This window comes from Ursus arctos, unplaced genomic scaffold (genome assembly GCF_023065955.2).
Source record: "Ursus arctos isolate Adak ecotype North America unplaced genomic scaffold, UrsArc2.0 scaffold_7, whole genome shotgun sequence".
NCBI lineage: Eukaryota > Metazoa > Chordata > Mammalia > Carnivora > Ursidae > Ursus > Ursus arctos.
The window spans coordinates 40,893,252-40,911,102 of NW_026623089.1; the positions used below are offsets into that span (position 1 = coordinate 40,893,252).

A 17,851-nucleotide genomic window follows, 5' to 3' on the forward strand; every position below is an offset into this window, starting at 1 on the left:
GAATGCAGTGAGTACATCAAGATCTTTGACGACACTTACCAGTCACTTCCTCAGGGGATGGAGCTCCACTTACTTCATCGCTGTTCCATCGATTGGACACAATTGGCCGCAAACGCTTGACACACACAACCTCACGCATATCTTCATATGATGGATCATTGGGCACCATATTGTAATATGGCAACTGGTACTCTTCTACTATCCCTGTAGGAAGTGAGAAAACACAATGGGCACAAAAATGGCTGGACAAAATATATCAGCTTACTCAGCACCTCTTATTGAACTATGGGAATTAAAAAGGATTCCTACATAAAGACAAGAACTATAGAGTGAATGACTACTTTTAAGAGATGTGTTTTCTTCTGAATTTCTATGCCTAATTATTTTCTCTACCTCCATCAGGGTCCCCATCATACCTGTGGACATACCTATATCCCTTAAGAAAAGTAAGGTGAAGTACTCATTTACCTTCAAATTTTTTATTTATTAATTTCTTTTTGCACACGTGCACAAGACAGCAAGCAAGCGAGCTGGGGAGGGGCAGAGGGAGAGGGAGAATCTTGAGCAGGCTCCATGCTCAGCACAGAGCCAGATGTCGGGCTTGATTTTCCAACCTTGAGATCATGACCTGAGCTGAAACCAAGTCGGTCATGTATCCAACTCAGCCACCCAGGCGCCCCTTCAATTTTTAATTTGATTACTTATATACGTAATTGCTCTTACTAATGAATCTGGTTTTTGTTTTTTGTTTTGCCTTATTTCGTTCTGCAGTAGAAACACAACATGATATGCAGAAAAGAGTTAACACGGCAGGCTGGAGACTGCTATCCTTTGAAAAGGCCTGCTTGCAGGGTTGGCGCTGGGCCGGTATCTGGGAACTTGCTGGGTAAACAATTCCCTACATACTCATTCAAAACTTTCCCTAAATGATAAGGGTCACTCACTGTGTGCCTAGACTATTTGTACAAACAGTATGGTTTATGCTGAACACCTGCTCTCTTTCTAGGAGTTTGGAATTCTGGTACATGCTAGGTGGAGGGTGCCCATGTGACCAGCCTCTAAAAATATCTTTGGGTACTAGGTCTCTAATGAACTTTCCTAGATGACAATATTTCACATGTTGTCATAACTCACTGCTGGAGGACTTAAGCACATCCTGTGTGACTCCACTGGGAGAGGACTTCTGGAAGCTTGTGCCTGATTTCCTCTGAACTTTGCTCCATGCACCATTTCCCTTGGCTGATTTTATCTGTATACCTGCACTGTAATAAATCTTGGCTGTGAGGACAACTATATGCTGAGGCTTGTGTGTCCCTGTAGTGAAATCCCAGAACCTGGGAGTGGCCTTGGGGATCCCTGACATATACGACATCTAAATTATATAAATGGTGTTGTTACTTTTTTGAATAATGAGGATACAAACATAACCGGAAACCCACTACGTAAAGTCTTACCTCCTGTGATACAACGACGAGCCATTTCCCAAATGATCAGGCCAAAGCTATAGATGTCCGCCATTATGTAGGGCTGGAAGTGGTTTTTATTCAAGCTCTCGTCTAGCACTTCCGGAGCCATGTAGCGTTTGGTACCCACCCTGGTATTCAAGGGTACGTCAACTTCATTTGTGTCGCTGAAACAGAAGACAGTGTTCAGGTTGAGGGCCAGGAACAAAATAGTTTATCTTGTATTTTTTGTCGCATTTTGTAAGTCAGACTCTTCCCTCCATGTGTACACACACACAAATATATAAAAATAAAATAAAATAAAAATCTACGTACCTACCAATCTTGTATCTCAACATTCCCTTAACAGAATGCCTTGGGACTAGATAAGGTTTTAAAATTTAGCATTTTCCACATTTTAGATAAGTGATATACCCTTGAAATATATGTTACATATGTTACATATTATACAACACGCCAGCAGGGTCCGGGGCAGCACTCAATCACAATCATTACTGTCTGCAGTGAAAAGCTAAGTATGAATATTCATATTATCCTGGATAAAGACAATAGACACCTCACATCAGTTCAAGTTTTGTCACCAAGTAAGTTCAGTGCCTCTCTAGGAAAAAGGACAGTACTGAATATGAGAAAGAGCAGTAGATAATTATGCATCCCAGAACAAGCAAATGTAAATATAAACTGAGAGGAATCATTTGCTTTTACTGTTCTCATGTGATAACCTCAGCCTTCGTGACACAGGATTACATTTTCTTTTCGGGTCCAAGCAACTTAGTTCTGTTGTGAGTCATGATTAAATAATCGTATTGACAATCAGTAATAAATGATGTTTACTGGTTTTTCAATTTTTGGACTAAATGTTAGAGTTGGAAGACATAAATGCTTTGTTGCTTAGGCCCCCAATTCTGGCGGGTTCTGGAAACTACTCTGAAGCTGAATTCACATAATGTATTTTAGATTTTCTTAAACAGTACCTGATGAGGATTTGAGCCAGTAAACACCACAGGATCAGAACACTGTAACAACTAGGGAAGACGATTTAAATTTTAACATTTGCTTCATTATGGACTAGTACTTTAATTTTGTAACCTGAAATGAATTCTGAAATGTAAACTGGCTGCTGTAGCCTCGAGTTATAACAATATTAAAACAGTTTCAATGGTTTCCTAAAAATCTGATAATTCTGTTTTAAGAATATCGACAATTTCAAGTGGTGATGAAGAAATGGCATACCTCTAACCGTTTATGGGAGTGTAAACTGACGACCGCTTCCTAAAGGAAGAATTCCACTACACTTTAACAGGCACATACTCTGTTTAGCCCCTTCTCTAGGAATCCACCACGAACAAACACTTACACAAGTAGTCAAGGACATTACATATGGGTAATATACAATGTGGATTAAAGCATTTTAAAAATAATAAAGTAGAGACAACTTTAATGCCCACCAGTTGGGTGGTAGATGAAATAAATTACAGTACATCCACATAATGGAAAACTGCATCAACACTGTTACAAAGAATGAGGCAGATCTACACGAATTGCAACAGGAGGATGTCTAAGACAATAAAAAGCAGGAAATCAAGCATTATGTAGAGTAGGATGTAATTTTTGTAAAAAACAAAACAAAACAAAACCCAGAAAAGCAAAACACCAAGACAAAAAAAATCCTAACCCTTTATTTATATAACCAGATAAGTCCAAACACATTTGGAATTCCACTATCCTGAATCCAAACAGGCAGATCTCTTTCGGAGATTACAATGATTTCCAAACAGCTGGCAGAGAACTGCTTACCTGTTGAATTTAACGGCAAGGCCCAGGTCAGCAATACAGCAACTTCCATTCCTCTTAATGAGGATGTTTTTGCTTTTTAGGTCTCGATGAGCAATCGCAGGCTTTCCTTGGGTGCCATAAATTTCTGTGTGGAGATGGCACAGACCACAGGCAGCTGAATAAGCCAACTTGAGCAGGGCTCTGGTGTCTAGCGTAGCGCACTTCAGGAAATCATAGAGAGATCCGTTTTCATGGTAATCGGTAATCAAATAGAGCTGAGTCCAGGAGCCTGTACCTTTAATGTCTGCTGCTATGAAACCTGTTCAATTAATGGGTTTAAAGGGTTAGTTATCAGTGATGGGTAAGAAGAATAATGAATGCTCATTCAAGATACTGAGAATAACTTTGGTATCGTGCATAGATAATAAAAATTTAATTTGCCTAACAAAATCTCTTGAATGTGTACCATTCTTTCCTGCCATTTACATAGATAACTCTACATTTCTGCAATATATTTAAAATAAGCTTAATGATAATCATGAAAATGACAATCATATAACTAAGAAAAAGATCACATATCAGAAAATAACCTGGGGAAATGCTATCCATCTCCATGATTCTCTACGCATGAAGATCTGTAAGGAGGAGGAATGTGGAAAAGCTCTCAATTTCAAATTGAAAAGTGGACACATTAAATAATAAAACGTTCAACCACGAGTTTGTGCCTAAGCCAGCTTTCATTTGCCCATCAAGCCCCAGCACAACCACCTTTCCATCTGGCTCACTGACAAGCAGGGCCATGATACCAGCCTCCTTTCCTTCTCTTGTCCCCTTTCCCTTCAGAAGAAGGTCAGTGAGTGCTGGGTTGAATTGTGCGCACCCCCAACCCCATACTAATTCATGTCCACTTGGTACCTGTATATGTGACCTTATTTGGAACAGGGTCTTTGTAGATATAACCAAGTTCAGCGGAGGCCATACTAGACTAGGGTGGGCCCTGATTCAATGACCAGTATCCTTACAAGATGAGGGGAACGTGGACATACAGGGGAGAAGGCCACGTGACAACAGACAGTACGAGTGCTATCTCCAAGCCAAGAAGTGCCAAGGAAGTGCCAAAATTGCTGGCAGTCACCAGAAGCTGGGAGGAGGTAAGGAAGGGGCCTCTTCTAGAGCCTTGAGGGAGCACGGCCCTGCCGACACCCTCATTTTAAACTTCTGGCTTCTCTAACTCCGGGAAAATAAATTTCTGTTGTTTTAAGCCACCCAGTTTGCGGTAATTTGGTGTGACAGCCCTCAGGAAGCTAACGGTTAAGTGTCCGGAGTACTTGTGGCAATGCGCTATGCACTCTCTAAATTAAAGGGTAGGGAAACAGTAGCGGAGAAGTCAGGAAAGCTTGAGGAGCTTCTGCACCCTACCGATCAGATCATACCTAAATTATTTTTCTATTTTGTAAATGAAAGGGGGGGGTTCAGTTATAAAAGGCAAAGGCATATATAGTTAAAGTTACACTAGAAAACTGCTTAAACTGCCTGTAAAAAACTCGGGCTGTGTTACTCTACGAGTAAGTCCAACAAGCCAGCACCACTTCCAATGTGAAACTCACCACTGTTTCCCTAGTTGGACAGTAAATAAAGCGGTTGGTGGGCACTCAGGACTGTTTTGCGTTTAAACCGTGTATTCTCCTGGGCTTCCTTTAGCCAGAGACACATAATGGAATTCACGTATGCTTTCAAAGCCCGCGGGCAGGCTTCCACTGCACCCCACTAACCCTGTCGAACACGGAATCGCCCGAAACACACGTGTACCCACCGAGTATGTTTTCATGGCGCATCAGCACAGTTTGATAGATTTCCGTTTCTCGAAACCAGCTAGCTTCTTCAGTGGTAAAAAACACTTTGACTGCCACTTTCTCACCACGCCATTTACCCATCCACACTTCTCCGTACCGGCCTTTACCGACTTGCCGAACCATCTGAATCTGTTTTGCAATAGTTCGCTGAACCTTCACAGAAAAAAGTAAAACGTTTGTGGAGTTCTTGTGAAAAGAACCTGCCCAGACCGAGAAAGTGGTCCGACAGCCTGTCCGTCAAAAAGGACGGGTGTACAACCAACCCACCCCAACGGAAGAATTCGCAAAGGATTTAAAAGAAGATGAAACAATGTACAATATATTGTGAAATTGCACACTAACGGGTTAGTCAACATGACAGATTGTTTTTAGAAATGGTCACCATAATTCTGCTCCCAGTCCCAGTCCACACACCCTTGGGTAGTCTCCTCTGCCGACTCTGGGCGTAGCCACAGGATCTGCTTTTGGCCACGGAACAATAGCAAATGTGATACAAGTGGAGACTTGAAAAGTGTGTGTGCTCTGGGGCTTGCCCTTTCTTGCTGTTCTGGAGAACTCTGTGACCAGTGAACAAAACCCTGGCAGCCCCAGGCCGTGTCTGTGACCTAGACCGTCTAGCTCTGGCTGAGCAGGTCCAGAAGAGGAAATGCCCAGCAGACTCACAGAGGCATGAGAGAGAGTAATGTTTGGTGCTTCAAGCCACTAAGCTTAGGGGTGCTTTAATATGCAGCAAAATCTAAATGACAGTTACAAATCTTCCACTCGAGCCAGTAAGACCCTCCATGATGTGGCCCCGGCCTGACTCTCCAGCCTCATCGTTTGCTATCATGACCCACCCTCACCCCTCTTATTCACCTTCTTCCAGCTTTTAGAATTCCCTCATCCACATGCCTGTCTCAGAGTTTTTTTCACATGCAGTTCCCTTTATTTAAGAGGGTCATTTCTCTGTGGAACACCTTCATAGCACACGCAGACCTCTCAGCTGGTGACCATATCACGATTATAATTGTATTATTACTTATATATAGATTTGTTCGAATTCTATTCCTTCCTACTCACAGAATATAGGGATTTGTTTAGGGGAATATTTGAAATATAGTAAGTGCTTTCATTAATTTTTGTTGACTCAAAGATGCACATTAATTGCTACCTTTCATTTTCAGAAGCACTAGTGGCCATTCTAAATTAAAAAGAACCCTAAGATCCAGGTTGGAAATGCAGTTAAAATGAATTAGATTTTGGGGCGCCTGGGTGGCTCAGTCGTTAGGCATCTGCCTTCAGCTCGGGTCATGATCCCGGAGTCCTGGGATCGAGCCCCACATTGGGCTCCCTGCTCAGCAGGAAAGCTTGCTTCTCCCTCTCCCTCTGCCCCTGCTTGTGTTCCCTCTCTCGCTGTCTCTGTCAAATAAATAAATAAAATATTTTTTAAAAAATTAGATTTTGTGCATACCTAAACGGACTTACTTTATGTATCATTTATTTCAGAATCCTTTTATAATTTTTAAAGTCAGGATTATTGAGGTGTAAGTTACATACAGTAAAATCCACTCTTTTTGAGAACAGCATTTTGACAAGTGTATACAGTCATGTAACCACCAACACCACAATTAAGATACAGAACGTTTCTATCACCCAAGAACGTTCTCTCTTGCCTCTTTAAAGTCAAACCCCTCCCCACTCACCCCCAGGCCCTGGCATCACTGGTGTTTTCTTTCTCTACAGTTTAGTCTTTTCCAGAATATCACATAAATGAAAACATACAATATGTAGTCTTTTGTGTCTAGCTTCTTTCGCTTAGCATAACACTTCAAAATTCATCTGTATTGTTGTTGCCTGTATCAGCAGTTTCTTTTTTATTGATGAGTAATGTTCCACTGTAAGAATATACCACGATCTGTTTATCCATTTACCAACTGATGGGCTTTTGGGTTGTTGATAATTTATGTCTTACAAATAGAGCTGCTGTGAATGTTTGCGTTCGGGTCTTTGTGTGGGCCATGTCTGCAGATCTCTTCGGTAAATACTTAGTGGCAGAACTGCTTCACGGTATAGAAAGTATATGCTTAACCTTTCAGTCAACTGTCAACCTGCTTCCCAAAGTGCCTGAAATGTTTTCATTTCAATCAGCAATGTATGAGATTTCTGGTTGATCTACATTCTTTTCCGCATGTGATATTCTCGGTCTCAGTCACACTAGTGGATATGCAATATCTCGCTTTAATGTTTAATTTGCATTTCCTTGCCTTTTCATGTGCTTATCTGCCATTTTTCTCTTCTTTTGGGAGGTTCAAATCTTTTGTCCCTTTTTAAAAATTGGGTTGTCTTATTACTGAATTGTGAACATTCTTCATATATTCCGCACACATAAATTCTTTTAGATCTGTGTTGCCAGTTTGTGACTTATTTTTTCCTTTGCGTGTCTTCTGAATAGGAAAAGTTTCAAATTTTGAGAAAGCCTAATTTATCATTTTAAAAAATGATTCATGCTGCTTGTGTCCTAAGAAACCTTTGCTTATTAACCCAAGGTCACAACGATTTTCTAAAACATTTTCTTTTAAAGGTTTTTAGACTTTAACTTTTACATTTTACATTGAAGTCTATGGTCCATTTCAAGGTAATTTTGGATTTGGAGATAAGGGTCGAGATACACTTTTAGGGAAACGGATGCTCAATCTTCCCTGCACCATTTGTGGAACAGACTGTCTTCCCCCCACTGAGTGACTCTGGCACCCAAATCAAGTGATATTTGTGTCCATTTCTATACCCTCTATTCTCTTCAATTGACACATATATTTATCCTTATTCTTAGGGACCACACTATGCTGATTACTGGAGCTTTACAGTAGGTCCAGAAATCAGGTAGTGAATCCTCTTTGTTCTTTTTCAAAAGTGTTTTGGCTCTTCTAAATCCTTTGCAATTTCCATATAAATGTCAGATCAGTTTATCAATTTCTATAAATGTTTACTCTGATTTTAGATTGAAGGGAAACTGTAAGTCAACTGAGGATAACTGAAAATTTAATACCGAGTCTACTGAGTCACAAACAGGATATACATCTCTCCTTATTTAGGGCTCTGTTAATTTCTCTTGGCAATGTTTTCTAATTTTCAGTGCACAGGTCTTACATAAATTTTGTGAAGCTTATTCTAAAATATCTGATGTTTCTTGAAGCTATTTTAAATGATACTGTTTTAACACTTTAATTCCTAACTGCTCATTGCCAGTGCACCTAAATCCAACGATTCCTATATAGTGACCTTGTACTCTGCAACCCTGATAAACTCACTTACTGGTTACTGTAGCTTTATGGTATCATCCTTGAAATTTTTCTTTGTAGATAATCATGTTGTCTGCACACGGAAGATAGTTTTACCTTTCCAATTCAATTACAGAATTATTTAATTCAGTAAATTTAAAAATTAGAGATCAATGTATTTACTTTAAACAAATGTAATTAAATAATTAAAATATGTCTGGTTATCTAGTATTTATTACTTTGAAATAGTTATACTTCTCTCAACCAATGAGTTTAATCTTAGGTGCAAGGAATTTATATCTGACTCCTCTTCAAGTTGGCTGTTAAAAGCAAAACTTGTGAGCTAACTCTAGCACACTCACATAGACTTCATGACCATTTTCTTTCCTAACTTTGCTTGTGTCTCTATCTTACTGCCTATTCTATTTTTGTTTCATAGTTCTTATTTTTAAAATTTCTTCTTGCATGACTGCAGCCATCTTTCTAAAGAAGAAAGAAGAAAAAAGGTGTCTAGTAATGTTCCCTAATCTGTAACAATTACACTGCCTACCATCATACAAGGACGCACTCTGTACCAATAAACCATGTACGTTTATATGACATTTTTATCTTACCAATAAAGGTAGTCCGGATCCACTACCAGAACTCTGTGACTGGTCAATGAGGTCTTTTAATGATTCTCCAACTGGAATAAATGCTTCATCTTGTTCCAAATCACGATTATAACGACGTCTGCTTGAGATGCTCTTGCAATAATGTCTTTTAAAAAAGCAGAAAATAACCTACGTTAAAATTCCAAAACTACAAAATTCTAGGGTAAATCTTGAGGTTGTCGACACCATCATCCTTCCTTCAGATAGGATCACATCCAAATTAGTCTTACAGGATGAGATCTCCTCTGTGAAAGTAATGTCCAAGAATGGAGTTTATGAGGTCGAGTTCTATGTATATGTAAAAATGGAAAGCTGTCCACAGTGCATTGGCTAGTGGAAAAAAAAAAAACATTAAAAAACAGCATGCAGAGTGTGAGCCCAGCTATACAATTTTTAAAAATTATATATACCTACATATGTCTAAAAAGATCAGAAGAAATATGTAACAAGCTGTAAATAATAGTTATTTCCAGGGATATTGCAGTACTCACCTTCTACTTTAAATAAGCATTCCCATTTGAATTTGACAGTATTTTGAATTTTGTTGTATCAAATGAATAATGAATATAGTTCCATTTTAAAAAAGGGAAAAGGAGTTTATGCAAAGAAATCAAGTTCTCTGAACTCATTCTGACAGTTCTGAAGGTTCTCTTTTTACAATTTCAAATTACGAAATATTTCAAACATACAGGAAAGTAGAGATTTAACTGCCACCCACACGTAGACCAGTAACTGAATAAATATTAACATTATATTTATTTTAAAGACCTAAACATTAGAAATATTTGAAGGTCCTGCCATTTCCCTGATAATTCCATTTCCTTTCTTTATTCCTCAGAAACAAACACTATCCTGAAAGGTGGTTATGTCCTTCCTATTTGCATGTATTCATAAACAACACTTTCTCTGTAAACAAGCTGACTCGAGCGGCATATGCTGTATTACTTCTTGACATCTTCCTTAAAATAAAAACAACTTGTGTTTTATGTATTTATCCATGCTCATATATGTTTAAAAACAGTACTCATTTTATTGATGCTGAGTGTGTCAGGCATTGTTCTAGGACTCCCTTCATCTTCACAAAACTCCTAAGAGGTGAATACTATTGCTCCTACTTTACAGACGAGGAAACCATGGCCGAGAGATTCATCATTTGTTCCAAGTCAGACACCCAAGTGGTGAAGCTGAGATCCAAACCTAGAGGCCTGGGTCTGGGAGCCAAGGAAATGATTTAAATGGTACCTCGGGTTCTTGTTAGGAGTTTACCACATTCACTCTGATGGTCCTATTTGTTAATTCCAAAAAGTCTGTTAATACAAATAGTAATGCAAAAAATATTTTGTGCCAGTCTCTTGTGCAGGAGTGTAAGAATTTCTCGAAGGTACACACACTTTCAATTTTAGTGATATCACAAATTGCTCCCCAAAGTGGAATAATTTATAAAGTATAATAATAATAATAATAATATGCTATAAAATATTTATATATGATACTTTATAATACTATTATAAATATATTAATATAATTATAATTAATACAATATATAACATAGTACAATATTTTATATTATACTATACTATTACTATTTATATTATACTATACTATACTATATATTATACCATACTATATATTACACTATATATAATACTGCAATATTTTATAATGTATTATAAAGCATAATATCACAATGTGCATTTCCCCATAGTCTAGTGCTAACTTGGAGCTAGCACATTTTTAGGCTGTTACCAACCTGATGGATATGAAAGACTCATTTTCCCCAGACTTTAAGAAAGTTCACATTTTTTCCTATAGTTCCTTTTTTTCTGTGAACTGCTCCTCATATTTTTTGCCTATTCTGTGAAGTGCCTATTCATGCTATTCAACAGGGATATTTTATCTTTTTTTCTCATTGATTCATCAGGAGTTCCTTATATAATCTGGATGCTAAATCTTTGATAATTATGCTGCAAGAATCTTCTCTCAGTCTGTCAGTATCCTGTCATTCCATTTATGGGTGGTTTTTTGTTTTTAACACTGTCAAATTAAACTTATTAATTTTTAATTTAATTTAAATAAATTTTTAAACTTATTAATTTTATTAACAATTTCCCCCCTTTTCGATACATGCTTTTGTGCCTTGTTTAAGACTATCTTCTCAACCCTAATGTCATTAGCACATTTTAAAGGTGTTAAAATTCTGATTCTCTCTTTTAGTCCTTTAATCTTTTGGTACTTATAGTAAAGGATGGAAATTACGGAAAACATCAAGTCAGATTTGTTTTCTCTATGGACAGCCCAACACACTTAGCCATTTTTGAATTTTATTTTAAAAACCTTCTATGCATAATTGACTCAAATGGTTTAAAATTCAAAAGGCACAAAAGGATGTGCAGTGAAAAATCTTCCTCCTGCCCTAACCCTACACCATCCAGGAGGAACTGGAAAAAATCTGGAACTGGAACTATTTCCACAATTTCTTTGGTAATCTTCAGGAGAGCATTTATGTCTATTTAGATAAAAATATATACACTGCTGTTCACCTCTTCTGTTTTTTTCTTCCAGAAATGGTAGTATACCATACATATCGTCCTGCATCTTGCTTTTTCACTTAGCAATCTCTCTGGGAGCTCACTGCACAGCAGTACATAAAGAGCCCTTCCTTTTTCTTTCGTGGCAGAACAGTATTCCATTGTCTGGCAGTTAACCATCCCTTCACCAGCAACATTTACACTGTTTCTAGTCTTATATCATGTAAGAGTAAAATGAAAAAAGTTTCTGGCATATCTGTATACAAATTGCTAGAAGTTAGAACTGAATTTGGAATTTTGACGGAATGCTCTACTGACATCCTCCTTGAAGGTTATACCAGTTACAAACCCTCCACCGTTATAGGACAGCCCATCTTCCCCACACTCTCATCCACACCCTTATAACACTTTAAGAACTTTGTTTTTAATTTTATCCAAGCTCTGTATTCATCTATTTTTTTTTAAAGATTTTATTTATTTGGCAGAGAGAGAGAGAGAAAGCGAGCGTACAAGCAGAGGGAGAAGGAGAAGCAGATTCCCCATCGAGCAGGGAGCCTGATGCGGGGTTCGATCCTAGAACCCCAAGATCATGACCTGAGCCGAAGGCAGATGCCCACCTGAATGAGCTACCCAGGCACTCTGTTTAGTTTTTATTGCAATGTCTTCATGTCTAATCCTATTTCCTTCTACAGTACCTAATCTGCCATTAATCTCATCCAGTGTACGTTTCATCTCAGATAGTACATATTTCATTTCCTGAAGTGTGATTTGGGTCTTTTTTTATATCTTTTATGTCTCAATTCACTTTTTAGAACATATAAAATACAGTTATAATAACTATTTTAATGCCCGTCTACTAATTCTAAAATCTAGATCAGTTCTGGGTTGGTGTTTTTGATTCTTCATTTTTGGTTGTATTGGTTGTATTTTTGCACGCCTGGTGATTGCTGATTGGATGATAGACATTGTGAATTTTACATTTTGGGTGCTGGGTATTTTTGTATCCCTCTAAATATTCTTGAACTATGTTCTAAGATGCAGCTATTTGGAAACAAGACAATCTTTTTGAGGTGGGACCAGTGTCATGTTTAATCTAGGGCTAATTATTTCCAATACTGAAGCAAGACCCCTCTGAGTACTCTAACCAAAGCCCTGTGAATTATGAGGTTTTCAAGTCTCACGCTGGTGGGAACAGACACTATTGCCAGAACTGTGTGAGCATCGAACAATGTTTTTTTTTTCAGTCTTTTCAGGCACTCTTTCCCATCCTTGGGTAGTTTCCTCACTAGCACGTGCTGATCAAGATGCAGCTGAATATGTGATGGGAACCTTGTGCAGATATCCAGAGTTCTTTCCCTGTGAAGCACTCTCCTCTCCAGTCCTCTGTCTTATGAACTATAACTGCTATTCGTACCCCAGACTCAGCTACATCTCCTGGAGTCAGAGCCTTCTGGGCTACACCTGGGTCCCTTCTGTGTTCTACAGCTAGAAACTCTCTCTGGGCAGTAAGGTGGGCAATCATAAGGCTCACTTCATGTGTCTCCTGTTTTCCGGGGATTAGTGTCTTTCACTGCCTGACTGGCAGCTATTAGTATGCGAGTGGGGCTTACTGATTACCGGCTTCACTGTAAGATAACTGCCTGGGCCATTTCACTGGGCCCCCTGGGGTCAGTATGCTTAGGTCTTTCCTCTTGGGCTGGATGGATTTCCCCAAGAAGATTCTTCTGGTGTTATTTGAACAAGCCTGGATGAAGGGTTCTGGGATAGCTGAGGGGCCCACCAAACAGCATGGAATTGTTCACGTCACCTCCATGTTTTCAGGGTACTACCTCACCCTCAATGATGGATGCCGCAGCTAATATGTTTGTTCTTTCCAGAGAATACACGCCTAGCCTTCTGTTAGGGAGATGCTGGGGAAGTGACTGTCGGAACAGGAGTAGTGAATCTCAACATCTGTGGTACTTGCCATCCAAGATGGCCCAGAACGACCCTCACCTCCTGGTACGCATGTCCTTGTTTAGTTCCCCAACACAGTAGGGCTGACCTGTGTGACCAACAGAATGTGGCAGAAGTGACGGTGTGACTTTCGAGTCTAGATCGTATATAGCTTTGGGGCTTCCACTTTGATCTCTTGGGTCACTCACTGTAGGAGGAAAAAGCCAGGCTTCATGCCGCAAGGACACTCAACGCAGCTCTGCAGAGAGCTCACATCAGAGAAACTACGGCTTCCCGCCAATTTGTGAGCTATAGAAGTGAGCTACCTTTATCCTGGAAGGTGATCTGCAAGCTCCAGTCAAGCCTTCAGGCGAGCACAGCCTCTGCTGACGTCTGGCTGGATGTTATGAAAGATCCTGACACCCAGCCACTCACTCCTGAATTTCTGGCCCACAGTTAGAGGTAATAATTGCTGTTTCAAGCCACTGTGTTTGGGAGTGATTTCTTCATGCAGTATTGCGTAACGCACACAGCATCTGACTTTCTAAAATTAGACTTTCAAGCAATCCTCTTGGTTTTAGTGCCACTCTCAACCTTACTTCCAGAGATAACTGGTACCGCCAATTCCTGAGCTTCTTGGAGAATTCTATGATATAAACTGGTTGCTTTTTTACTTTCTCAAAATTCTAGCCTAGGGGTCTGAGTTTTTCGGTCTGCAAAGTCACTTACTATTCATCCAAAAGCTTCACGAGTTCCGAAGTTTTTTGCTGTTATCGCCTTTCTCCTCGTCCTGGCTGGACAAAGAAGTCAAAAACTCTCTATCGCTTTTTTCCTGGAGGCAGCAACAGTAAGCATGCTCAACCTGCCTCTCTATCTAAGAATTTTTGCCAGTATAACAGGTGAAAAACAGTATCTCAGCGTGATTTTACTTTATATTTTTCATATTGTGAGTATTCTTGAGTCATCTTTTTATTTTGCTTTTAAGAGCTCTAAGTATTTCCTTTTAGGTAAATATTCATTTTCCCACTGAACTAAGGTTTTTTTTTCTTTCGATTTACAAAAGCTCTCTATATTTGAGAAATCAGCTCTCTGTAATATGAGATGCCAATATCTTTCCCTGTTTGTATTCAGTTTATCGTGGTTCTGCCACATAGTATAGTTTTATTTTTATGTAGTTGACACAATTTTTTTTTTTAATTTTACAGTTTTGTTTTCTGTGGCTGTGGTTTTTTTGCTTTTCAGTTTTGTGTCAGACTCAGAAAGGGCTTCCACATTCTGAGATTATTTTTTAAAATTCTTCCATGGTTTGTTCCAGTGCTTTAATCACTTCATTTTACATATATCTAGCTCTAATTTGGGTAAAATTTATTGCAATGTAGGTAACTGATTAAACTTCATCTTAAAAAAAAAACAAAACACTTCATCTTTTTCCATATAGCTACCCACTACCAAATCCATTTATCGAATTATCCATCTTTCCCCCAGTGATCTGAAGTGTTCCCTTTACTATATACTAAATTTCTTTATATAATTGGGTCTATCTGTGGGTCTAGTAACCTGTTCTACTGATCTCAGTCTACTCACATGCCAGTAAGATAATGCTTTATTACCGAAGTTTATCTTCTCCTGTTACTACTCTTCTCTTTTGGCAACTATCCTCTGAAATCATGACTAAACACAAACAATTCTGAAGCCACAAATAACTAAAGAATGATAATGTAGTTGGCTTTTTGGGACAGATTTTCAACATTCAAATATACGAAAGTCCAATATCCTATAAATAAGAAAAATCATAAGAACTCATGAACAAAACAAGTATAAAATTGGATTCAACTAACTGATTAGTAGTAAGATCCTCTTTTCCCTTAAGAAAATTATCTAGTTAGGAGATTATAACCTAAAGGAGACAGAATCAGAGAACACAAGTTAATGGTGTATGAATTATATTCAATGGTCACTGATTTCTTTGTACTGCTCATATCTAATATTCAACAAAATATTCTGTATCAAAATAATTATCTTACTTGTAACAAAAGCAGCTGGAAAAGATGATCATAGCAATTATGCAGACAGCCATAGAAATGAGCACAACCAGCCACCGAATGCTGCCATCAAAAAACGGACCTGACGAGGGAAGTAAACAATGAAGTACATATATTATCTTTCTAGCACATATTAAAGAAGAAAAATAATTTGTAGTGTTAAATTCTAGAAAGCTTGTATTTATTGTTAAAACCAGAGAAAATATTTTAGTGAGAATCATCATCACGCTCTTCTCGGCTAACCTACCTATGACAACAGGGGGCAGTGTAGGCTGTAGATACTGGTTACATAAATTGGTCCGACAACATTCTATTGTCCGGCGCAGCTGGGCTTTTGGTGAGTCCTAGAGAAAGAGTAGTAATAAAATTAAAAATGGCTTGATGTTGTAAGTTGATAATGAAGTTTTTTAAATATTCATAAATGTAATTTACAATTCAGTCAAAAGAAAAGGACCTCCAAGTTTTATGTGTAAAAAAAGATTACTGAAAAATTAGAATCTGTGCTGAAATAGTGAAGATTGTGAAATTATTTTTCCTAAGGAGGACATATGTATGTGGATGGTGTGTTGGAACACTGAACTATAAATTACAAACAAAAGTTCCTAAGTATTTTTCACCAAAACTTTGGCGAATCTTAATATATTACTATTCATTTGTTTTTAGTAAAAATGTGACTCACGGGATCCTTTCCTTAAAAAACATGGATAAGACATTTTATCACAATGATGAACTAGTAGGGTACAGAGGATCTCATAGCAGTACTGAGACTGCTCAGGTGGAGGCTGTCCCAGTCTAAAGAAAAGAGACGTCAGGAAAAGTAGTCGAGTAGGTAGAAGATACTTAGCACAGTCTGCTTACAACAACTAGGCTAAAACTAAGGAGCCCCACGGAGAAGCAAGTTAAAGCAGATGCAGTGAGGACAAAGGCAAAATACAGAAGCCATATTCCTGAGTTTCTTACAGTCTACCAACCAGATATGACATGTGTCCCTAATAGGTCAGAAAATGAGCACAGGAAAAGACCGTAGTCATGAGAACAGACATAAACAATTATGTGTGAAGTCTGACTTGATTGGTACAGTACTTGACAAGTTATTAACTTGAATGCTGACATTTTAGCACTGCCTGGGAAAACTGCCATTCTGGACCAAAATAGTAACAGAAAGGAACTGCTTGTCATTATAAAAGTAGCAACAATATAAGCAGAAATTGACCATGTTATTCTTAAATATCAGATGGCCAGAAAGGAAAAACTTCAGCGTGCTCGAGTATAACTTTAAAAAGGTGAATAGGAGTCCACGACTTGAGATTCTATCAGGGAAGGTGGGTCAAGAGTATGTGGAAACTTCCAAAAGCATACGTTTTACACTTTAACTGAATTTTTAACATTAAAACAATTTTTACTTTTAAATGATCATAAAAAGAGAAAAGAGAGATATGTTAGGAGTTAGATGACTCTGAAATAATGCCAGATCGAAAACATTTACACGAAGGATGGAATGAAGAACACGTAACTGAAGATGAACGCAAGGACTATGAAGCATCCAAGAACAGCCGCAGGAAGGCTAACGATCGAAACGAGCGGGGCCTTGCAGAAGAGAAAATGTGAAGAAAAACCAAGAAAGCGTTTCTCTGGCAGTGCTAGAAGACAGACCACCAAGCAGCGGCTGTGTTGTTGACAAAACAGCAGGTGATGGGGGACAAAGATCAGCACCATAAGTAGGAGCTGCTCTCCCAGACACAGGAAGAGATCCTCCAGGGCTCCTGTGTTCTACATGAGTGCCTGCCCTCGAAGCCGAAGCCGGGTAATCACGCCCCAGCAAGGGAAGAGAGAGGCCTGGAAGAGGGTGTGATGGGAAGATTTTAGGAAGAACAAGTTGGAAACTGAAGAGCTAACTGTTACACTATTTCTTTTTTTTTGAAAAGAAAGCAGATTTGGCCAACTAGAGTTTGGAGGCATCATGGTATTATGGAAAAAGCAAGGGCTCTGAAACCAAAAAGCTTATTAAATTCTGGCTTTGCCACTTACTAACTTTGTGAACGATGAACTTCTCTGGGCTTCCGTTGCCTCTGCTGTAAAATGGAGGACAAAAATACCTGCCTTATGGGGTAACTGCGAGGAAATGAGGTAACATATACCAGGTACCTAGCATATTAAGTGCAAACAGTAAATATTCGATAAATTAATTCTTCCTGCTCTAGTGAATGTGACATGATCCTAGTGGGGATTCTAGAACAAGTCAAAAAATGCTTATGAACTCCTGGAAGAGTCAATGTGGCTTCACCAAGCACAGCAACAGCAGGCTCAGCTCCCACCTTTCTTAGATAGGTTAACTGTATGTCTG

At 38.6% G+C, this 17,851-nt stretch overlaps 1 protein-coding gene across 4 annotated transcripts in view; it reads right to left on the minus strand.

Moving 5' to 3' along the window:
• The window catches only part of BMPR1A (bone morphogenetic protein receptor type 1A), a 133,156-nt gene that overhangs the window by 3,943 nt on the left and 111,362 nt on the right, over positions 1-17,851 (minus strand). For all 4 annotated transcript variants that reach the window (XM_026504603.4, XM_057308742.1, XM_026504604.4 and 1 more), the window contains 7 exons: positions 15,755-15,851; positions 15,490-15,589; positions 8,964-9,108; positions 5,053-5,245; positions 3,261-3,558; positions 1,455-1,630; positions 74-204 (listed from right to left, as the gene is read on the minus strand). In XM_026504603.4, the coding sequence (XP_026360388.1) occupies positions 74-204; positions 1,455-1,630; positions 3,261-3,558; positions 5,053-5,245; positions 8,964-9,108; positions 15,490-15,589; positions 15,755-15,851 (1,140 nt within the window). The remainder of the gene's footprint in view (positions 1-73; positions 205-1,454; positions 1,631-3,260; positions 3,559-5,052; positions 5,246-8,963; positions 9,109-15,489; positions 15,590-15,754; positions 15,852-17,851) is intronic.